This window comes from Somniosus microcephalus, chromosome 6 (assembly GCF_052327205.1).
Source record: "Somniosus microcephalus isolate GS21.2 chromosome 6, FLI_Smic_1.0, whole genome shotgun sequence".
NCBI classification, from domain to species: Eukaryota; Metazoa; Chordata; class Chondrichthyes; order Squaliformes; family Somniosidae; genus Somniosus; species Somniosus microcephalus.
Window position 1 is genome coordinate 47,631,704 of NC_140992.1, and position 24,682 is coordinate 47,656,385.

The 24,682-nt window shown below is 43.4% G+C and overlaps 1 protein-coding gene across 1 annotated transcript in view; it reads right to left on the bottom strand.

Annotated features, from left to right (window-relative positions):
- Positions 1 to 24,231, bottom strand: part of mccc1 (methylcrotonyl-CoA carboxylase subunit) — a 60,793-nt gene extending 36,562 nt beyond the window's left edge. The window contains exons 1-9 of the mRNA XM_085990146.1: positions 23,969 to 24,231; positions 17,580 to 17,623; positions 16,159 to 16,298; positions 14,513 to 14,608; positions 13,813 to 13,934; positions 12,185 to 12,332; positions 4,666 to 4,787; positions 4,272 to 4,383; positions 1,217 to 1,298 (exon numbers count right to left, since the gene is read on the bottom strand). Of these exons, the coding sequence (XP_085846272.1) occupies positions 1,217 to 1,298; positions 4,272 to 4,383; positions 4,666 to 4,787; positions 12,185 to 12,332; positions 13,813 to 13,934; positions 14,513 to 14,608; positions 16,159 to 16,298; positions 17,580 to 17,623; positions 23,969 to 24,027 (925 nt within the window). The 5' untranslated portion in view covers positions 24,028 to 24,231. The remainder of the gene's footprint in view (positions 1 to 1,216; positions 1,299 to 4,271; positions 4,384 to 4,665; positions 4,788 to 12,184; positions 12,333 to 13,812; positions 13,935 to 14,512; positions 14,609 to 16,158; positions 16,299 to 17,579; positions 17,624 to 23,968) is intronic.
- Between the last annotated feature and the right edge of the window lie 451 nt (positions 24,232 to 24,682).

Consider the following 24,682-nt stretch of genomic DNA (forward strand, 5'->3'; position numbering starts at 1 on the left):
ACCCAGCTCTACCTCACCACCACCTCCCTTGATCACTCCGCTATATCTAATTTCTCACACTGCTTGTCCGGCATCCAGTACTGGACGAGTAGAAATTTCCTCCAGCTAAATATAGGGAAGACCGAAGTCATTGTCTTCAGTCCCAACCACAAACTTCATTCCCTAGCCACCGATTCCATCCCTCTTCCTGGTAACTGTTTGAGGATGAACCTGACCGTTCGGAACCTTGGTGTCGTATGTGACCCAAGACGAGCTTCCAACCACATATCCGCGCCATTACCAAGTCCGTCTACTTCCACCACTTCCATCGCCTGACTCTTCCCCGCCTCAGCTCATCTGCTGCTGAAACCCTCATCCATGCCTTTGTTACCTCTAGACTTGACTATTCCAATGCACTCCTGGCCGGTCTGCCATCTTCCACCTTTCATAAACTTTAACTCATCCAAAACTCTGCTGCCCGTATCCTAACTCGCACCAAGCCCCGTTCACCCACCACCCTGTGCTCGCTGACCTACACTGGCTCTCAGACCGGCAATGCCTCAATTTTAAAATCCTCATCCTTGTTTTTAAATCCCTCTATGGTCTCGCCCCTCCCTATCTCTGTAATCTTCTCCAGCCCTACAACCCTGAGATCTCTGCACTCCTCCGATTCTGGCCTCCTGTGCATCCCCGATTTTAAACGCTCCACCATTGGCGGCTGTGCCTTCAGCTGCCTAGGGCCCTAAGCTCTGGAATTCCTTCCCTAAAGGTCAGGAGACGACTTGGTGAAGCTGCAGCCCGCCTCTCTCTCCTTTAACATAGTCCTTTAAACCTATCTCTTTGACCAAGCTTGTGGTTATCAGTCCTAATATCTCATGTTGCTCGGTGTTAAAGTTTGTTTGATAACGCTCCTGTAAAGCGCCTTGAAATGTTTTACTACGTTAAAGGCGCTATATAATTGCAAGTTGTTGTTGTTGTCGTCGTCGTCGTCACGTTCCTCTCTGCTCAGCTCCTAAATGCAGCTGCACTCCTATAAATAGAAGAACATCAGGTTAGAAGTTTCCACTGAATCACTTTTGCATGCCTCTGGGCAGCTGGCCCAGAGTGGCATCAGCAGTGTTTGGGGAGCAGGCTGCCTACACCATCCTCTTGGCTCTCGATGGCATCCCTGTGGACTCTAGTCTTCTTTAAATAAGGGAGAGTCTGATCCTTATTGTAATGGTGCGTGTTTACTTACCAGCTCCTACATAATTAACAGCTTTAGCAGCTTGGACTGCAGCTTCGCCAAGTCTTCTCCTGACCACAGGACTAATTCCAGGCTACAATTGTAAAGCAGCAAGTGCAAGAAAAATTATTTACATTTTGTATTCACATGACGCTTAACTGAACAAAAACATTTTGCTGCAAGTTTTAGTTTACCAAAGCCCAACATAGGTAAGATAGTGTAGTTGCTATGCTACTGGACTAGCAATCCAGAGGCCTAGACTAATAATCCAGAGAACGCGAGTTCAAATCCCACCATGGTAGTTTGAGAATTTGAATTCAGTTTAAAAGAAATCTGGAACTAAATAAAAAGCTGCTATCAGTAAAAGTGACCGTGAAGCTGTTGGATTGTCAGAAAATCCCACTGGTTCACTAATATTAGGAAAGGAAACCTTCCATTGTTACCTGGTCTGGCCTACATGCGACTCCAGTCCCACACCAACATAGCTGACTGTTAACTACCCTCAGAAGTGGTCTAGCAAGCCACTAGGTTGGATCAAACTACTCAGCAGTTCAAGAAGAAGGCCCACCACCACCTTCTCAGTGCAAGTAGGGACGGGCAATAAACGCCAACCTTTCCAACAATGCAGACATTGTGAGAATGAATTAAAAAAATCTTTAAACTATTATAAATGAGTTTAGAAAATAGTATTTTGAAATATAGGAACATTTGAACCCCAATAAGGGCATCATTAGTTTTACAAGAATAATTTCTATACACAATTTCCACAAAAAAACCTATGCACTTAAAACCAAATTAGAGAACTGACTTTTGCAATCTTACAAACTTTCTTTTTTGAGGGTGTGGCTCCTTTAAGGGGATACTTTTCCTCCCTGTCCCAATCTTTCCCACACACACATATCTGCAGGTAGGGAAGAGCAGATTGGTGCCCCAATCCCAAGCCTCTATTAAGACCATTCTTTAACTGGTTGCTGGGAGGTGTATGCGAACGGACCAAAATGATTATACCTCCCATTTCTCTTCCCTTCAGCGGGGAAGGAACTGGTTTCCTCCAAGTGACTCAGTGCATGGACGACTATTGGCAAACGTGTACCCGACATTACACTAGAGAAAAGTCTGAGTGGGTCAGAATTATAGAGCACTGAGTTCCAGCAGCGACTCCCATGTATATGATTAGTGCAGGAGAACTTGGGTATAGTCAGGGACGGGGAGATTAACGGGCTTTAAACGGAACATTTTGAAGTCAAAACCATTCAACATTTAGAGGCAAAATCGCATGAGCACTAGCTACAAGCAGTGAGGACTGTATATGCTTAAGGGTTGTGTCTAGCTCCAGAATTCTATACAAGGTGAGCAAAAGGATTTCTTACAGAATCCAGAGGAGTGGATTGGTACAATTGAACTTCAGCTGGATCATGTATGGAATCTGTTATTTATAAAACCACGGGCCAGTAATTCCTGTCCCAACGCGCGAGTACGGACAGGGTACTCACGCGTGGGCCCAGAGGAATTGCCGGTTTTCAGCATGCACAGCGCATGCGGGGAAAACCGGCATTTCCTCTCCTCTGACCCAAGGGGTTAAGAGGCGGAACGCGTACGACGCATCAGGTAGTGCGTGCGCGCTGAACTTCCCTTTTTTTTTTATTAGAGTTGCCCGTGGGGAAAAGACTCCAGTTTTTACGCGTGGAAAAAGCAGCCGTAAGTACTTACTTTTAACAGGTAAGTGGTCTATTAAGTAAAATTAGAAATTTTTTCCACAGGTTCATTTTTTTTGAAGACTTTACAGTAAGGCAAGTGTATTTTTAGCCCTGATTTTTTATATAATAATTTTTTTCAAAATTTAAAATTATTGTTTAAAATAGTTTTTTACAGTTATTTATAGTTTATTTAAGTAGTGCGATGTTTTTTTAAATTTTCTTTCAAGTTTAAGTAGTGTTTTGGGGCCAGGAGTTTTCATGAGTTTGACAGTTCTTACTATCAAACTCATGAATGAACTTTTGCAACCTCCCATTGGTTGCCCAGTGCTCATGTGATCCCAGCCGGCTCATCGCACTAAGTACGCCGCTGGGTCATGCACGCACAACGCGGCAGGACCTGAAGCGGGCCAGTGAGAGGAAATGCAATGCGGGCCAGGATTGAAATGTCAGCGCGCCGGGTAAGTGCACATCGGGGGCTTGCACGCGCGGCAAGCCCCCGAACCTAATTTCTGGCCCCACGTTGAACAAAATACAATCGTATTTCAGGGTCTTAAAAACATACTAAATAAAGTCATTAAGGTAGAGTTCCCGTTTTGGGCACAATCGGTGAATCTGGGCGCAAATTGTTCCAAAATTGCGCTTTTTTTGAGAAGTGTTTTTTTCCCTTAAGCTTCCGCTCAAACTTATTTGCATCTCGGTGAACATTGTCTGCCATGGACCAGCGCAATCAGCCAGCATTTTAGAACTTTAAAAAATTTTTGCTTTAAAATATATTCCTTGATATATTTAAGATGGTAACCTGGGGCAGTTTGATTAATACAGCTAAGAATGGATTTATGACAAAAAATAAACATTTTATTCAGAGTGTCTAGTCTTGCACCAGAGAGTAATCTGATTTTAAATAACTGAAAAGGACTTAAAAAATCTACAGAACCATTTAATATTTATATTGGTGTACAGTTGTCAGTTTCTTAGTAAATTAAATATATATTTAAAAGCTTTTAAAACTTGTCGATTCGTGTTCTTGCACCTAAAAAAAACTTAATTTTTAGAGCCTCCTCGAAGGCCCGCAAACAGACACAATTAGCGGAAACTCCCAATGGTGATTAATTTGATCTGGGGACATGGCCAGTTTTGTGGGTGGGGCCGGCTTCCAGCGCGATTTTTAAAAAAAACTAGCGTAAAAGATCGCGGAAACCCGATTTGCGCTGAATGTAACCTGCGCTTAAAAGTTTGCGATCTTTTGCGCTGGTTTGGCCGATTTCGGGCAAATGGTGCTGAAAAAAAAAACCAGCGCAACCTAGTGGAAACTCCTGCCCATTATAGTTAAACTGCCCGGATACAAATTTCTATATATTGAAATCATTTACCCCAGGTGCTTCTTCAATAATTTTTTGATGTCTCCTTTGTACACTGCAGTCTCTCTCAAACAAATAAACAGCGTTGCCATACTGGTCCCCAAACACTTGTACTTCTACATGTCTATAACAAACAAAGAATGAAAGTCTATTAGCCTCCAGAACATGAAAGATGCATCTCACTGTTCTTCTTCCTAAATCTTATACTAGTTATTAGCAGTTGATAATTTTTGCATTTAGCAAACTGGATTTTATTGTGCACCATTTTTATGAGAATGCCAGCAACGAGTAATATTTAAACTAACAAATTTGCACAGTACTGGACAATTTGCGTCATTCAGAATTACGAAATTTAGCTCAAGGACGGCAAAAATAAGTGCGTAATTTCAGAATGGAAGCTCCGTACCTTGGATTATCTACAAACTTTTCGATCAGCATAACGTCGTCATTGAAGGACTTCCGTGCTTCTCTTCGTGCCGATTCCAGCTGTTCAAGGAACTCAGCCTTTGATGGAGCAATCCGCATACCCTGAACACAAATATAAAACGAATGCATTCAAAGTAATAATCTGCTATCGTATGATACAACATGCAAGCAATGAGTTGTATTTTCAGGTTTCCATATAAAGTTAAAGTTATACTGGGAGGGTGTTCCAAAAATTAAATTTCTCCATTAATATTGCAAAAAAATAGACTACATATCTTGCAGGGTGTCCTGTATTCTTTGAATGATATGCATCTTCCACACACCATAAGACTAATACCCTAGCGTGATGGCACGTGATTTTTCCCAGAATCTAAGCACACACATGAAATTAACATCATGACACTACAGATAGAGAGTGCCTCATGTGGAGCCCAATTTTCCACAGCTTAATGTCCCGGGCGCACCCGTTTCCAGGAATTTGGGCTGTTTAAGCGGTTATTGACCTTTAAGGTGTACAACAGCATATAGCTTCCCATCCCTACCATAAACAGGGTCCAATACTCAGGTGGTAGTTCCACCCTATGTTTGCCCAACATTACGCAAGTTAAACAGAAAATACAAGTTCTACTAAATTCAAGTCAGGTGTGTGCTAAACTCCACAATGTGGGCCAAACCAATAGTTTATTCCGACCTCAAAACTGGACTGAAACTAATTCATTACTTACCTCCATCTTCCTCCTTCCAAATCTATAACCTGGAGGACAAGCAGGGATGGATGAATGGAATCACGGTGTCCTGGAGGGTGCTTTCATTTGCATAATAAAGATGGCCCTACAGGTAAGTAGGTAACCTATCTATCTTCTTCAATCTGCATCCTTCACACACTAGAAAATTATAAAGGGGTGGGATGTGTTGTGTATGTAACCGTTTACCTTTAAGGGAACTATAGAATGTAACCGTTCGCCTTTAAGAGCACTACTTTAGGGTGGCACTATTTATTGGCTCATGTATACTGTAATACCGATAGTGACCACACCAGTATATAAGGGTTGTGATACGTTAACTAGGGCAGAATCGCCCGAGCCTCTGAATAGTAAAGACGTGTTTTATTTTGTTAACCGTGGAGTCTGTGATTATTTATAATACAACCCACAGACTTAACATTGGCGACGAGTCGGTTCGAACCCTGCGGCAGTTATTCCACGGCGGCTTCGTCCAAAGACAGGACGTTGAAGAGAGGTTTCAATCCTCAACACCCCACTGAAAACTGAAGGGCAGCAGAAATCCTGACAGCTTCCAGCGACTGGAAGCGACAGGCATTAGGACCCTGAAGCCTCCATAACCTCGTGGGTAAGCCGAGCAGCGTTGGCTGCAAAGACAGGGCCACCGATCGGGAGGTAAGGGCGATCGCAATCCCTGATAAGAGCCGCGGTGAAACGCGCGAGCGGGTAAGCCAGAGCCCGGGAGGGAGCGAGCAAGAGCCGCGCGAGCGGGTGAGCCAGAGGCCGGGAGCCGCTTCAAGCGGGAGGCGCTTAGCGGGCCAGCGATCGCACCGGTGATAAGGGCTGAGAACCGCTTCGGGCGGGCGGCGCACCAGCGATCGCACAGGAGATAAGGGCCGCAGTCTGGCTGAAAGTCAGCGTCGGGGAACGGGTGAAAACCGCCATTGAAGTGGGCGGAGAGCGACGAGAAGCGCGGGAAAACCGCCATTGAAGTGGGCGGGGAGAGCGAGAAGCGCGGGAAAGCTGCCATTTTTCGCGGGAAAACCGCTGGGGAAGAAGGCAGAAGCGGGAAACCGCCATCTTAGAAAATTAATAAGAATTTTCAGAAACAAGAAATAAGTGAAGCAATACTTGTGGTGTTCTCAAGAAGAGAGGAAAAATAAGTATAAGTAAAGCAATACTTGTGGTGTTCTCAAGAAGAGAAGAAAATTAATAATAAGTAAAGAAATACTTGTACTGTTCTCGAAAAGAGAAGAAGATGCCTAAGCGAGGAAATATTAATGATTTTAATGCTGAAATGGAAGACTGGGCCACGTATGTGGAACGCATAGAAATATATTGCGTAGCCAACGACATTGAGGATGACGACAAGGCAATAACTTTGTTAAATTTGATGGGAGCAAAAACATACGGGCTTTTGAAACATCTAATAGCACCAGTTAAACCAGTGGACCAGACCTTCGAAGAGATCGTAGCAGTGCTGAAGGATCACTTGAACCCCACACCGTTGATGCTGGCTGAACGATTTAAATTTTACGCCAGAACCCAGAGGCAAGATGAAAGCAATGCGGAATACTTAGTCGAACTGCGTAAGCTAGCGAAATACTGCCAGTTTGGAGGGAATTTGACAGAGGCGCTGCGGGACAAGTTCGTATGCGGCTTGGCCAAAGAAGGAACGCAGAAGCGACTTCTGGAGGAAAACGACCTCACACTGGACAGGGCTGTCCTCATAGCTTCATCGCACAAAGCCGCAGCGAAAGGAACGGCGGAAATGCAGCTAAAGGCGGCGGCACTCGGGGTGGACCAAATGACTGCAAGCATTTCCAAATGCTACCGTTGTGGAAAGACAACGCACGACCAGAATCAGTGCTGGTTTAAGAATCAAGAGTGCAGGAAATGTGGCAAACTGGGTCACATCGTGAAGGTATGCAGGTCCGGAAAGAAGACCAACAAACAAAGGAAGCCACCACCACAAGAAAAGTACAACAAGGTGCATCAGGTGGCTGAAAAGAGTTCAGACGAACAAAATTCAGACTCAGACCCAAACAGCCAGGAGTTGGATAGTCTGAGAATCCACAATGTGGGTAAAGTAACTGATCTACAGACGATCTGGGTCACACTAAAAATAGCTGGAGTCCAAGTACGAATGGAGCTGGACACGGGATCAGCTGTATCAGTCATCAACCAAAAGGACTACCACCGACTATTCTCTCACATACCCTTAAGAAATACCAAGTTCGTATTACAGACATACACGGGGCATAGCGTATACCCCATGGGGAAAATAAGAGTCAAGGTGAGAGATAGGGGTAAAGTACACCCAAGAATGAATTTGTACGTACTACCTGAGGGAGGACCACCACTTCTAGGACGGGAGTGGATCAAGAAAATAGACATGGAATGGCACTACCGACAAGCAATGACGAGTGAGGACTCGGTGTAGACAAGCAGCTCAGACTCCGAGCCGGAAGACGATAAGTCCAGCTTATGTATGAAAAACAAGGTTAACATTAACTCACGGACTAAGGTTGGAAAATCGATGGCGTGCATAAAGACAGAGAATTCTGAGTCTGTTCAAGCTACAGACATATGCATTACGGAGGAACACCGGGCTCGAACTCAACGCTATTTCAAAGTACAACAACAATTAGAACAATTAAGTTACCGCCTCGTACAAGAGATGAAAACAATGAAAAAGTTCTATGACACCGAATGGGAGAGTCTGGAAAGACAACAGAACCTACTGGCTCAAGCAGAGAGCGACCATAGAGCCATCGTGACCAATTACCGATCACATCTCCCTGATGATGTTCAGGAGTTAGAATATTTGCATGATCTAGAGATACAGCAGAAGGGCAAATCACGCTACACTGAGGGTTTTGTTCTGCAATTAGAGACGGAGCTAGTGCAGGCAAAGTTAAGAGAAGTTGAATCACAGTGTGCTCTTAAGGAGATGCAGAAACAAATCTTGGACATGGAAAAGAGAAATGCTTCTTTACCTGATGTGAATAATGTGGACATGTTACGAGAGGGGATTATTGAGGCGAAACTGAAAGAAGCTAAGCAAAGGATGTTGGAACTTGAAACACAGAACCAAATCAGCAGAAATCAGCTATGGCGAGCAGAGAAGGAGTGCTATGGTCTACAGGAGAAGGTGCAATATCTCTCAGCCCAGAATAAGGGGCTACTCACTCAGTTAGAAGAGAGTAAACGGGAGATGGCTGAGATAGACTGCAAGAATAAAGAAGAATTGATGGCAGTGAGACTTCGAGAGGCAGATAGCATAGCAGCCTTGGCTGAACTCCAACAGGAATTTGCAAAAACACCAATTGCAGAGGAATCTTCAGGAAGCCAGGATTTTATTCCAGTTCATCTCTACGACTTGTTGCAAGCAGAGTGTAACGAGTTGAAAGAACAGTATGAACAGGCCCAGTCTACAATCCTGGAAGGGGTTGACTTGGCAACCTCCGAAAAGCTAGTGTTGGTGAAAGCATATGAGCAACTGAAGGTTGCCCATGAGCAAGAAGTCCAAAGGCTGCAGGAAATGTTTGATGAGCTTCAGGCCAAGGCTGACTCATCGGTAAAGATTCCATCCATAGATGAAAAATTAGTGGTGGAAGACATGGCAGAACATGAAAGGCAGGATGTCCAAGAACTCGTTAAATTATTGAAGGAAGTTGAAGTATTAAAATCACAAATGAGGTCATTAGTAAACAACTTGCTGAAAGCCCAGAAAAAGCTAGATGAAGCGGAACACATGAAGAAGTCTCTTCAGGAAAGATGTCTGGATTTGGAACAAAAGCTGGCTGACGTCCAGCTGGATATGGAGGAAATAGAAGACCCTCTCGCTGGCCTAGCTCAGGACGACACCGAATATTACCATGACCTGTCGGACGACTCCGAATATTACGATGTCCTGTCCTGCCCAGCTTGTAACTTCGACCCCCAAAGTGCAGAAATCATGGAGGAGCACCAAAAGTCTACGGAACATCGGAAGAAGGTGGCTCTACTACGGGAAGTAAGAGAGATAGAGAAGGAACAGCAGTCGGATAGCGTCCAGTTGGGTAAGGAAGAAGTAGAAGGGCCTCTCGACCTGTTGAGTGATATTGAATACTACGAGGATGTGGTATGCCCAAATTGTGATGGAAACTCCCAAAGTGCAGAAATCCGGAGGAAGCACTTAAGGTCTAAAGAACATAGAGAGTTGGTAGCATTACAGCTGTCCGCCGAGAAGATGGGAACAACAAGAGTTGTAAAAAGGCAGAAAAGAAAAAGAAGAGGCCGAAAATAATAATTGTTTAAAATATTGTTACTTCTACTACCTCCGGCCGAACACTACGAAAAGATGCTGTCTGGAACGAATTAAGATCAGAGACTGAATTTACGAACTGTTCCCAGAGACTGAACCTGTAAACTGTTCCCACTAAGAGTATGTTGCAACTGTTCTTACAGAGACTGAATCTGTGATCTGTTTTGACATGAAGTTATATATGTTATTAATGTTATGTTAAACATGAAGTTATATGACGTTGACTCCATCGAGAGTATAACTGTAAATTGTTATATGACGTTGACTCCATTGAGAGTATATCTGCAAACTGTTTATATAAAGTTGAAGATTGTATGTTTAACGGGATTCTGTAAGTAATAAGCTAGGAAGGGAGGAGTGTTGTGTATGTAACCGTTTACCTTTAAGGGAACTATAGAATGTAACCGTTCGCCTTTAAGAGCACTACTTTAGGGTGGCACTATTTATTGGCTCATGTATACTGTAATACCGATAGTGACCACACCAGTATATAAGGGTTGTGATACGTTAACTAGGGCAGAATCGCCCGAGCCTCTGAATAGTAAAGACGTGTTTTATTTTGTTAACCGTGGAGTCTGTGATTATTTATAATACAACCCACAGACTTAACAGGATGCGGAGTAGGAACCACACCACCAGCTGTCAAGAATGATCTGCCAAAGTCATCACATGCTGCCATTCAACCTAAACAATGCTGGTTAGTAAATATGTGAGACTGGTGACATGTACCAGCCTTGCATATGCTGGCCACATCTGCAGGGTTGTCCTAGCCCTCTGGTTACAACCTCAGCGGGGATAGGTGGAACCTCTGAAGAAATGGCAAAAATGGTTATGTTGAGCCATTTATACTGTTTCTCCAGGGGTTCTTCAGGTTTCCCACCGAGGAAGCCTCGAGGAAATTCCAGGCAGCTATCAATAGAAACATGCCTCAGAAATACTCATGAAACTGCTGTGGAATGGGTGGCATGACCCTTCATCTGTTCCTTGGGCTTCTTCCCAAGATGGTAACAGTATTAGATGTACACAACCATTCATTTAGCTATCTGCTGTTTAGGCACCCATTTCTCTTGTGTCTTTGCACCATAGGAAATGATTAATTGTTGAGATTTTCCAAAAGAAATATAATTTAGGGCTCTGCAAACATTTGCATAATGGAAGGAATATTCTAGTACCAACTTGTACAGTGGCGCATAAAACAATGGGATAATGTCTTTCTTTTACTTGTTCCTGCATCTGATTGACATCAACCTGGCTGACATCAGCTATTGTACCTGCAACAATAGGAACTGCTGCAAACTGGAACACAGTACACATGCACAAAGCAGAAAGTAGCTGTGCTTTCCAAACATAAATGGTATGTATGAGCCCAGTTTGGAGTCCATAAATCCAAATGATTAAAATCTGATGAAATAACTAAATAACTGAGATGACAAGTGAATGTTCATGGAGGAGAGACAGAAGGAACCATAAGTCCATAAACTTCTAATATCATAAGGAGAAGTAATAACTGATAATGTTTGTTATAAGGGAGAAGTGAGTGACCAGTGGGCCAAAGATAATTACATTTCAAAATTAAAAGAAAAAGTTAATTGTTACTGGCTTCAATTTTTAAAAGCATGGAATAAACTGGTAACGAAAAAGGGCCTCAGAGTACTTAGCGACTCTGGCGTGGAAACTGGTTATCGGTTGCAATGGCGCGCAGACAGTCTACACCCCAAACGGGAGGCCCGAGGCTCACCGGAAATTGGGGCTCAGGACTCGAGTGAGCTGCTGGCACTTCTTGTGCCTCGAGAGACAGCTCACCCGTTTGACAACGGGGGGTGGGGGGGTTCGCAGTCTGGCAGCAGCACTCCTGCCTCTCCTAGCTCCACAGCAAGCTGAAAACATTTTTTTAATTTTTTTTTTTAAACTTCCCTTTTGGTGGCAGCCACTTTGCTGAGCTGCTTCAGCAACAGGAAAATCTGAGCCTGGTCTGGGCAAACCAATTTAGCAGAGGGGATCCTAAAACAGGCAGTAAGCCTCTCATTAACATATGCAAGGAGCTGAAAAATGGCCCTGATGAACTTAGCAGTGGCCCGAATACACGTGCAGATATGGTGCGGACTATCACACTGCTAAATTAGTCATTGTTGCACTTGTTTTACACCTGAAAAACAGGCGCAACGCATATTAATTTCTACCCCGTTATGTCCTTTTATATCCAATCCAATTTCTCCCTAAAGAATTGCAATATGGTTTATGCTGAATGGGAAACTGCACAGAAGGGAACAATAACATTACGTTAAAGTTGATCAAAATAGTTTTTCTCATATACAAAAGTTATTCTCAACAGTAACTTTGCATTTGCAATTCTAGCACATAGCATGTGAATTTATTGCACATTCAGCATCTGCATTCTATGTAGGCAAGTTATGAAAGCTAAAATACTACCTAGCCTATTTTATTAATGCAAGTTGAGAATGTCTTACCTTGCCACCTCCACCCCGAACCGCTTTTATCATCACAGGATAACCAATTCTACTGGCCTCCTCCATTAACTGTTGATCAGATTGTTCATCGCCATGGTAACCTTCAACTATTGGCACTCCAGCAGCTGACATTATGGCCTTCGATGTACTGAATAAAATTTTTTAGAAAGGCAAATTATTTTAAACATTACATTTAATTTACAGATTTCCCAATGTCTTTTAATACGGCTGTAATCTTAAACAACCGTAGAGCAGTGTGAAAGCCCCTGCTCAAATCGTCCTTTCGTCTCTTGCTTTGTTTTGTTAATTTTTTGTGCTCATCCAGGTGCTGGAGAATGGAACGCTTCTCATTTCAGGCACTCAATATCAGCATCGAGCACTTTCGGTTCACGGTAAAGTCAAAAAGCTCCTATTCTGCCCCAACATCATCCCTCAGTCCCAATCTCAGAAGAACACCCATACTACATCAGTGGGACCTTTTTTTCCCCATCTCCCATGCCAACGTACCCCGGGACCTTTCGGAGACTGCCAAATTAGGTACAGTCTGAACTGGATTTAGAGCCAGGATCCTGAAATTAAAATTCAGCATCTAATCCTCTGTGCCCACCTAGTTCTTCAACCTTTCAGTTCAGTTCTATGACCTCGATCTGAATCCAACCTAGACTGATAAGAATGACTGCAAGGGTTCCAGGCAAAATTACTTTGGGCACCAAGTGACTGTGCGCCCACAGCACAAAGCTGCTCAAATTGCGATGAAGTTGCTAATCTCCATCAGAGTGGCCAAATGGATTGCTCATTTGGAATATTAAAAACTAGTGCAGTAGGTGGCGCTCTTCTAGACAGGGAATATATTCGATCATTCAGACACAACAAAGTGAGCTTCATTCCCTATCTACCTGTGCTCTCAACTGGCCTGGCTGTGCACAGTGCTGAAAATGGAAGAGTTTAATTCCGCAGCACACACATAGCTCATCTTCATCATCTCAAAAAATATAGTTAAATGGCCTGAAATGGGAAGTTGATTACCCTTGCGTGGCATTGCAAGTTACCAGTTTTTTTTTTTTTTTTTAAATAGAATTTTGTTAGTTTTTGAATAACATCACATCAAAACAGACCTGGGTAGGGTTCAATGTCTATCTGCCCGTGCTGCATTCATTTCTCCTGCTACAAAAGGACAATGCAACAGAAGTCACTACTTATTCATCCAGAAAATAAAATTAAATCACAAATTATTCTCATGTCAAACTATGTTAAACAAATGTTCTAACAAAGCACAGGCATCTGAACCAGTCAGTCAGATACCTTTGCACACCTTGCTGAACTAGTCACTAGAAGATGCACAACAGCACAGGAGAATGTCATCCTCCGCTTTTCTCCATTTTGTGGAATCGCTGTGTGAAGCAAGTACACGTGTGCCATCACTCTATGGCACGGCGTATCGTAGCAACACAAATAACTGCAAGGTCATTGGGCAGTGCCATAGAAATTGTTGCTGATCATTGACAAATATTTATTGAATCTGCACTGACAAATATTTATTGAATCTGCACCGCCACTACCTCTCTACGTGTGACTGTTTATATTTCATTCCTTTTACAATAGATGCTAACCACAGATCAATCCATTACCTTTTGATGCCCATATCTCTAATGGCTGAGGAAGGAGGTCCAATAAAAATGATGCCCTCCTTTTTACACCATTCTGCAAACTCTGTGTTTTCTGAGAGGAATCCGTAGCCTGGGTGGATGGCCTACCAGAGATAATCCACAAAACAAAGAAGTCAGATCACAACAGCAAAACAGTGTTAGGATTCAATACTGTATTTAAATGAATAAACTTGTAAAAAAGTGAGTAATGCTTTTAAGTACACAAGAAGGTAAACAGAAAAGTCATGTAAAACAAACACCAAAAACACTATCTGTAATTCATCAGTACTGCAAATGTATGTGAGTTTTTGAGTCCTTTTTGCAAGTGGAATAAACCCAGTGGTGTCTGTGAAATATACTATTTATAGTGCATGAATTTGAGTTTATCACACAGAAAGATTATCAAAAGCCATTTTTGAGGTATAGAATAAACCATATGTACTATAATACAAAGACTCATGGTTCACATAATGACGAGGCTTCAGGATCTATTTTTTCAATTGATGGGGTCTCTGTCCTGCACGGTCACTGCATGGGGAGCCACTCAGACTTTGAGGCAAACTGATCAGGTGGGTGTTTCTAACATTATTAATGCAGCTCAAAGCAAGGCAAGAGTGAATTCCACACATGCACTCTCAGTTTTAACCAGAACTAGAATCACAAAGTTATTCAACAAAATTACCTGTGCTGCTGCTGTTTTGGCTACCTGGATGATCTTTTCCATATTTAGGTAGCTCTGCTGGGAGGCTGCTGGTCCGATGTGGTAAGCTTCGTCAGCCTGATGAATAATAAAGGCTCAGTACACAACGAAAAAAACTTTGGTACATTTGAATCTAATAGTTACTATTGTTTTTTACTTGGCCAAACACATTAAAGCAACAATTTCTGTGTCATCACTTGGCTCTTGGTGGCAAATTATTCTGGCAAAGGTAGTTGCAACTGTTTTTTTTTTAAAAACAGAAGCATTAACGTAGAAATGACATACGGTTAATTAACGTGAGCTAACTCTTGTAAACACAGGGATCAATTCCAACCTTCCAATTTTCTATACAGCAAATAAAAACAATTTGATCGTAAAGCAAATTACTTCTACTGCAGCTTTCTAAGATTTTGATTTCTTCACAGGTTTGCGCGTCTCAAATGAAAAAGCATCACATCTTACAAAAAGAACCATATTTTAGGATTAGGAAATAATAACCTCCAATATGTGTACCTATTGGGGTCCACCACACACTAGCCATCGCCTTTACACAAAGCACAAAGCTAAGACAAACATACAAGGCGATGGCTGACATGGTTAAAAACTAGATCTAATGCCACAAGAGTTTCTAATAGTCACTGAATTATTCAGCTTCTTCAGTGTTTGTTTAAGTGAAGAAAACAGATTTACGTAGAACTAAAAACAATTATTAGTCACACCAGTAGTAGGATTAAGAAACGTACACACACACAGAGCAACTGGAATTCTAAATGACCATTCTGATGATTCTGTTACTATTACACACTTTAGCATGCCACCAGAGATAACACACACCCATGGGGGCACAGTTTCAGGATAAGGGGTCGCCCATTTAAGACAGAGACGAGGAGGACTTTCTTCTCTCAGAGGGCCGTGAATCTTTAGAATTCTCTACCCCAGAGTGCTGTGGAGGCTGGGTCAGTGAATATATTCAAGGTGGAGATACAGATGTTTGAGCTACAGGGGAGTCAAGGGTTATGGGGAACAGGCAGGAAAGTGGAGTTGAGGCCAAGATCAGCTCAGCCATGATCTTATTGAATGGCGGAGCAGGCTCGAGGGGACGAATGGCCTACTCCTGCTCCTATTTCTTATTTTCTTATGATAAAGCAATAATGGACAGGTCACCCAGGTGAGAGACTCTGTATAACTAAGATCCAAAGGAAATGGACATTTTTTTGAGGGGGTGGGAGAACAGAGAAGGAATCTAGTCCATGGAATACAATATTTAATACCTGAACTGGGAATGCCTAATGCCATTAGTGGTGCATAAAAGAAAATAATTCAGGGGGTAAAATTCAACTTCTGCAGGGTTGCAAATGGGCAGTAGTGGATCGGCTGTTCATTATACACCCTGTCCGATTTTACTATCCATTGACTTCAATGTAGAGTGTATAACGGGCGGCCGATTCGCTACCACCTGTTTTGTGCCTCCATTGAAGTTGAATTTTGGCCCGCCCTATCTCCCAGCACTGGCATTCTTCACTCTGAGGAGTAAACATAACACCACACCATTGGATCAATCCATAAAAAGAATCAAGATATAGTTTGAAACATCTTCATGTCATGTGTGCTCCAATATCATGACATACCATTGTGACATGCATGGCGTTTTTGTCTGCTTCACTGTAAACAGCTACAGAGCGAATACCCATCTTCTTCGCTGTCCGCATTACCCTGCAGGCAATCTCGCCCCGATTTGCAATAAGAACTTTCTCGATTCTGGAACTGCCTGCAAAACAAATTAAGGATCTATTTAAGCAAATTGGCTGTATTTATTCATAAACATACAGCAAATGTTTAGAAAACAAATCCATATAAAACTATTAAGGAAAAGATCAATTTTCTTCCTGTTCTAGTTTTGGCTACCAAGGACTAATAAGGGTATTTTCCTGTATCCAAGTGTTCAAGAGTGACGACAAGTGACAAGATGCAGTTCAGCCTCGGAACTTACTTCATAATTAATAATCATCTGCAATTTATAAGACAATTTCTATGAAGAAAATGATAATATCCTTGGTAATAACCTTTCAAACGCTGACTTTAGAATAATAAAACGATGAATCTCCCTTCACTAAGATTATCTTGTTTTTAGTAGAATGCAGAGGGCGACTTTTTTGATACACTATAACTTATCAATTGATTCAAGAATTTGGGCTGCCATCCAGAAATGAAATGGATGGGAGGCACTCACTGGCTGATCTCATGGCTGTTACACCAGTGCTACATGATATGTAAAAACAAAAGCTCGAGATCTTTAAATAGTGGATAGATGCTATATTGATTGCACTGAGTCACAAGAGCATTGAGAGCTCAAGTTAGACACTGATGCATCCCATCTCATCCCCACAACATCAGAAACTGCAGAAGTGGCAACTCTAATCAGAAAGCTAAGCAACAAAAAATGCATTATTTGACAAAATATGCACTACAGTTTTTTTTAAAAAAGGGATGTAGTCTAATAATAGAAATTTTGTGAAAAAACTGTGAAATGGAGCATTCCTTTAAAAGCAGACTATTATGGGTACCAGCAGACGGATAACTTTAGATCAGCAAGCAGGAATGAACAGGATGTAGACTCCTGCCAAGTGAGTCCATGGCGGTCAGGTTTTCACAAGGGTCCAGTGCATTACTTAAACAGAAATATGTTTGCCCCGAAAGAGACTTCCTTCTGCAAGCAGTTCAATATTCTGGTAACAATAGCTATTCAATACGGTTTGTAATAATACTTATAAAGCATTTAAACATTATTAAAACACCCATCAACTGCAGCAACACCTCTCCTTAACACATGAATTATTTACTTATATTGTAATGCACTGACATTGCTCCGAATGGAAACCCTTGTTTACAATCCTCAGAGATCGATGTTCTGAACTAAATGACGTTTCCCTCACACATTAGTGTATCCAATCAGGAGGACAGATGTAAACTACAGAACGGTTACAAATTGGCACAAGGCATCAGGGAAGCCAGTATAGATAACTAACACAATTTAGAAAAAAAATAATACCTGCTGATGCATTTCTTACAAAAGTCAGCGCACAAAACCATTGCCTGTGAAGTTTAAAGGAAAAAATTAATAAAATAGAAACAATACTAATATTACTCATTTTCTTAAAAGGTCATGCAAACCAGATATCTCGATTTAGAAATGTTACAGGATTGCAACGGTACTACTTACAGAGCAACTAGTTAAAGAGCATAAAAATGATGTCGAGAGGTTGATACGTTTTATATTAAATCTAGTTCAAACAAATTTGAAAGCAGGATCTAAATACAAGCAGTCAATTTAAAACAAACTTCCCAGAAAATATGGGCTTTCTTGAATCTGTCTACCATCATCTTTGTTATCTATATTTAAAAGTATTGATATTCCAGAAAGCCAGCAAAGCAACCCAAACAAAATAAGATGGCACCTATTTTCAGTGAAAAGGCCTATATCTCTGGTACAATTTGGTGTCAAAAGGGGGAAAGTTGGATTACAAAATTAAATTATTCCCAATCTACAAAGGATTAGCATTTTAAGACTGTTTTACCACATTCTACTATACATGAACGCTAATCCCGTATAGGTCAAGCGTCATGGAATCATAGAATGATACAGCACAGAAGGAGACCATTTGGCCCATCGTACCTGTGCCGGCTCTTTGGTAGAGCTATCCCATCAATCCCAGTCCCCCGCTCTTTCCCTGTAGCGCTGTAATGTTTTTCCCTTCAAGTATTTATTCAATTCTCTTTTGAATGTTACTAATGAACCTGTTTCCATCACCCTTTCACAGGCAGTGCATTCAAATTACGCCAATTCACTGTGTAAAAAAATGTTTCCTCATGTCACCTCTGGTTCTTTTGCCAATCACCTTAAATCCATGTCCTCTGGTTACTGACCTTTCTGCCACTGGAAACATTTTCTCCTTATTTACTCTATCAAAGCCCTGCATGATTTTGAACACCTCTATCAAATCTCCTCTTAACCTTCTCTGCTCTAAGGAGAACAATCCCAGCTTCTCCAGTCTCTCCACATAACTGAAGTCTCTCATCCCTAATACCATTCTGGTAAATCTCTTCTGCACCCTCACCAAGGCCTTGACATCTTTCCTAAAGTGTGGTGCCCAGAATTGAACACAATACTCCAGCTAAGGCCTAACCAGTGTTTTATAAAGGTTTAGCATAACTGTGTTGCTTTTGTACTCTATTCCTCTATTTAAAAAGTATATAGGATCCATAGCTTTATTAACAGCCTTCTCAACTTGTTCTGCCACCTTCAAAGATTTGGGTACATACACCGCCCCCCACCCCCCCCCGGTCTCTCTGTTCTTGCACCCCCTTTAAAATTGTACCATTTAGTTTATATTGCCTCTGTTCATTCTTCCTACCAAAATGCATCACTTCACATTGTACAGTTGATTGGTATCATCCTCACTGTTTGCCACACCCCCAAGTTTGGTGTCATCGGCAAATTTAGAAATTCTACTCTGTATTCCAATATCCAGGTCATTTATATTTATCAAAAAAAAGCAGTGGCCCAGCACTGACCCATGGGGAACACCACTGTCTACCATCCTCCAGTCTGAAAAACAGCCATTTACCACAACTCGCTGTTTTCTGTCCTTAAGCCAATTCCTTATCCAAGCTGCCACTGACCCACCTATTCCATGAGCCTCAATTTTGTTAACCAGCCTTCTATGTGGTACTTTGTCAAACGCCTTCCTAAAATCCATGTAGACAACATCCATTGCATTCCCTTCATCGATCCTCCCTGTTACTTCATCAAAAAATTCAATTAGATTTGTCAAAGATGATTTTCCTTTTACAAACCTGTGTTGGCTCTCCTTAATTAGCTTAAACCTCTCCAAATGCCCGTTAATTTTTTCCTTGATTATTGTTTCTAAAACTTTACCCACCACTGATGTTAAACGGATCGGCCTGTAGTTACTAGGATTGTCCTTGCACCCTTTCTTGAACAATGGTGTCACATTTGCCACTTTCCAGTCCTCAGGCACCCCCCCCACATCTAGGGAAGATTGGAAAATTATGGCAAGTCCTTCCGCTATCTCCTCCCCCAATTCCCTTAGCAACCTGGGATGCAAGCCATCTGGACCAGGCGACTTGTCCACTCTAAGCATACCCAGCCTTTCTAATACATCCTGTCTATCAATTTTCACCCCTTCCATTGCTTCTACTTTTTCCACTTCTACCAATATTTTGTCAGCATCCACCTCCTTAGTAAACACCGAGTATTCTAGCCTTGCCCCGTGCCTCGAAGCATATATCACCTTCTTTGTCTCTATTAGGTCCCACCCCGCCTCTTACTACCTGCTTACTGTTTACATGCCAGTAGAAGATTTTTGGGTTCCCTTTTATGTTAACTGCCATTCTACTCTCATATTCTCTCTTTGCCAATCTTATTTTCATCTTCACATCCCCTCTCAACTTATTGTATTTGGTCTGGTTCTCCCTTGAAGAATTCACCTGGCATGCATCATACACCCTCTTTTTTTGATGCATCATCCAAGGAGCCCTTGCTTTGGTTCCCTTACCCTTCCCTCTTGTTGGAATGTACCTAGCCTGTACTTGGAACATCTCCTCCTTAAAGAATGTTGTTCCGTTACAGTTTTTCCTGTCAGTCTTTGGTTCCATTTTACCCTGGCTAGATCCTTTCGCATCCCATTGAAGTTAGCCCTATTCCAGTTTAGAAGTTCCACTCTAGATTGCTCCTTGCTCCTCTCCATTGCTAATCTAAATCTTATGATACGATGATCACTTGTACCCAAGTGTTCTCCCACAGACACTTGGTTGACCTGACCCACCTCATTCCCCAGCACCAGATCCAGCAATGCCTCCTTCCTAGTTGGGCCAAGAACATACTGGTCAAAGAAATTCTCCTGAACACATTTCAGAAATTCCTCCCCCTCCTTTCCCTTTACCCGAGCATTATCCCAATCGATATTTGGGTAATTAAAGTCCCCCAATATCACCACTCTATAGCTCTTGCATATCTCTGGTGATTTCCCTGCAGATTTGCTCCTCTACCTCCCTCCCACTATTTGGAGGCCTATAGAATACCCCCAATAGTGCGATCATACCCTTTTAGCTCCTCAACTCTAACCAAATGGATTCTGTCCTTGTCCCCTCATGAACATCCTCCCTTTCCAACACTACAATGTCTTCTTTAATCAGCACTGCCACCCCAACTCCTTTTTTTCCTTCCCTATCTTTGCTGAACACCTTGTACCCTTGAATATTAAGTGCCCAGTCCTCACCATTTCTAAGCCACGTTTCCATTATTGCCACAACATCATATTGCCACACAGTGAATTGTGCTTGTAGCTCACCAACCTTATTCACACACTTTGTGCGTTTACGTACATGCATTCTAAACCCATTTTTGAATTTTTCGGAGTCTTTCTTAGTCTGCTCCTATCTAATATGTTACTACTACTGCCACTAGTACTATCTTCTCTAGTACTATCCAACACACTCACTCTTTTATGCACTTTATTCCTCTTTTCTACTCCTATATGCTGGTGCCCATCCCCCTGCCAAGTTAGTTTAAACCCTCCCCAACAGCACTAACAAACCTCCCCGCAAGAATATTGGTCCCGGCTCTGTTGATGTGTAACCTGTCCGGCCTGTACAGGTCCCACCTTCCCCAGAAATGGTCCCAATGCCTCAGGAATCTAAAGCCCTCCCTCCTGCACTATCTCTCCAGCCACGCATTCATCTGTTCTATCCTCCTATTCCTGTACTCACTAGCACGTGGCACCGGGTGTAATCTGGAGATTACTACCTTTGAGGTCCTCCTTTTTAATCTCTCTCCTAGCTCCCTAAACTCTGCCTGCAGGACCTCATCCCTCTCTCTGCCTAGGTCATTGGTACTGATATGGACCACGACCTCTGGCTGTTCACCCTTCCCCCTCAGAGTGTCCTGCAGCCACTCAGTGACATCCTTGACCCTGGCACCATGGAGGCAAAATACCATCCTGGAGTCACGTCTACGGCCGCAGAAACGCCTGTCTGCTCCCCAACTATCGAATCCCCTACCACTATTGCTCTTCCACTCTTTTTCCTCCCCCCCTGTGCAGCTGAGCCACCCGTGGTGCCGTGGATTTGACTCTGGCTGCACTCCCCAGAGGAACCATCGCCCTCACCAGTACTCAGAACAGAATACTGGTTGGAGAGCACGATGCACTCCGGGTACTCCTGCACTACCTGCCGGGTCCTCCTCTTCTGTATACCCAAGTCCAGGTCATTAATATATATCAAAAAGAGAAGTGGGCCGAATACCCACCACTGTATACTTAAGAATATAAGAATTAGGAGCAGGATTAGGCCCTCGAGCCTGCTCCGCTAGTCAATAAGATCATGGCTGATCTTCAACTTCAACTCCACTTTCCCGCCCGATCTCCATAGCCCTTGATTCCAAAAATCTATCTATCTCAGCCTTGAATATATTCAACAACCGAACATCTACAGCCTTTTGCGGCAGAGAATTCCAAAGATTCACAACCCTCAGTGAAGAAATTCCTCCTCATCTCAATCTTAAAGGGCCAACCCCTTATCCTATTCTAGACACTCCAGCCAGGAGAAACAATCTCTCAGCATCTACCCTATCAATCCCCCTCAGAATCTTGTATGTTTCAATGAGATCATCTCGCATTCTTCTAAACTCCAGAGAGTATAGGCCCAATCTACTCAATCTCTCCTCATAGGACAACCCTCTCATCCCAGGAATCAATCTAGTGAACCTTCACTGCACCGTCTCCAAGGCAAATATATCCTTCCTCAGATAAGGAGACCAAGACTGTGCACAGTCCTCCAGGTGTGATCTCACCAAAGCCCTGTACAACTGCAGCAAGACTTCCTTACTCTTATACTCCAACCCCCTTGCAATAAAGGCCAACATGCCATCTGCCTTCCTAATTGCTTGCTGTAACTGCATGCTCTCTGTGTTTCTTGTACCAGGACACCTAAATCTTTCTGAACAACAACTTTTAATAGTTTCTCACCATTTAAAAAATATTCTGTTTTTCTATTCTTCCAACCAAAGTGACTAACCTCACATTCCCTATATTACACTCCAACTGGTGTAAAGCCGACTTTTAAACTTTCATTCTAATATTGTAGTAGAGGTACTAATGCACTCTTGGAGAACAGTCGGTTATCTTCATAGAAGTTTATTGCACAGAAGGAGGCCATTCTGTCCATTGCATCTGTGCTAGCATGTCTTACTGACAGTTTTCCAACAGTTGAAGTTTCATAGGCAGTCAGAGGCCAGTGAGCAAGTCCTGCACGCACCGGGGGCATTCAAAGTGCAGGCAGTGCCACTTGGCACTTTCCATTTGCTCCACAATGAGTTCACACTACAACTTCAGCGCTGTGGAAAGCCTTTTTGACTTATCACCAATGCTAAACCTGTGAGATATAAATCAGGCCCCAACTGATTCTGAAGCAAAGTGGAGTGAGACCCTCTCCTCCAGAGAGTCCTGTTCCTCTAGTCCGGTTGGATTCATTGCATTTGCACTAGAACTGCACCTTCCATGTAAATCAGAACCCAAGTGTAAATGCATGCGAAGGACATGGTGTGAAACCGGTAGTTGCAGGGCAACTGCTTGCAAATGGCAAACCTGGAGCCTGGTACTTGGAGCCTGGCCCTTGGATCCTAGTACCTGCACCTTGGAGCCTGGTGTTTTGGAGCCTAGCACCTGAACCTTGGAGCCTGGCGCCTTGGATCCTAGCACCTGCACCTTGGAGCCTGGCGCCTTGGAGCCTAGCACCTGAACCTTGGAGCCTGGCGCCTTGGAACCTAGCACCTGAACCTTGGAACCTGGCTCGTGGAGGCTGGCACCTTGGAGCCTGGTGTCTGGATCTTGGAGGCTGGCACCTTGGCACCTGGACCTTGGAGCCTGGCACCTTGGAGCCTGGTGTCTGGATCTTGGAGCCTGGCGCCTGGACCTTGGAGCCTGGCACCTTGGAGCCTGGCACCTTGGAGCCTGGCACCTGGATCTTGGAGGCTGGCACCTTGGAGCCTGGCACCTGGATCTTGGAGGCTGGCACCTTGGAGCCTGGTGCCTGGACCTTGGAGCCTAGCACCTGGAGGCTGGCTCCTTGGAGCCTGGTCTGGACCTTGGAGGCTGCCACCTTGGAGCCTGGCACCTGGATCTTGGAGGCTGGCACCTTGGCGCCTGGCACCTGGACCTTGGAGCCTAGCGTCTGGACCTTGGAGGCTGGTGTCTGGACCTTGGAGCCTGGTACCTGGACCTTGGAGCCTAGTACCTGGACCTTGGAACCTAGTACCTGGACCTTGGAACCTGGAACCTAGAACGAGAACCTGACCTGGAACCATTCCCCACTCCCAAAGCTGTGGTTATAACACCTTATTTCCCCGCTCTGAACACTCACTGTTTCAGGCTTCTCCTCAGCCAGGGCAGCCCCCTCTCACTCAGCAGCGCCGCCGCCATACTTAACTTGTTTGGGGGGGGGGGGGCCGGGTCGGAATCGCCAAATTCAAAATATTTGAAATCAAATCGCTCTGTGTTATGACGTTATGTGCGTCGGCGGCTGATTATTGTCTAAAACTGAGAACTGAATTGCCCGGAACACCGCCGCTTACTTTTCGAATCACCCCCCCCACTTAAAAAAATCTCAACACGACTTGCCACCCTCTCGCCGACCCGTAGCTCTATCAGTGTGAAGTAACCAATCGCCTTTGAGTAAAAGACAAGGGTCCGAAACCGTGCAGCCAATCAGATTGGGAGCATCTCGGCTAGCAACTCACCGGGTCCTAACTACTCCCCTGTTCCAATAATAAAGACACCGACCAAATGGGGTGACCTTCATTTCAACCTGTCGCCACTGCAGTTTGGAGCAATATTTGATCACCTCTGTAGGTGAGGATTGGGTACAGACAGCAGCTGATGAAAGGTCATCCACCTGAAACGTTAACTCTATTTTTCCACAGATGCTGCCTTACCTGTTGAGTATTTTCAACATAGAATCATAGATTGGTTACAGCATAGAAGGAGGCCATTCGGCCCGTCGAGCCCGTGCCGGCTCTCTGCAAGAGCACTTCAGCTAGTTTCACTCCCCACCCTTTCCCCATAGCTCTGCAAACTT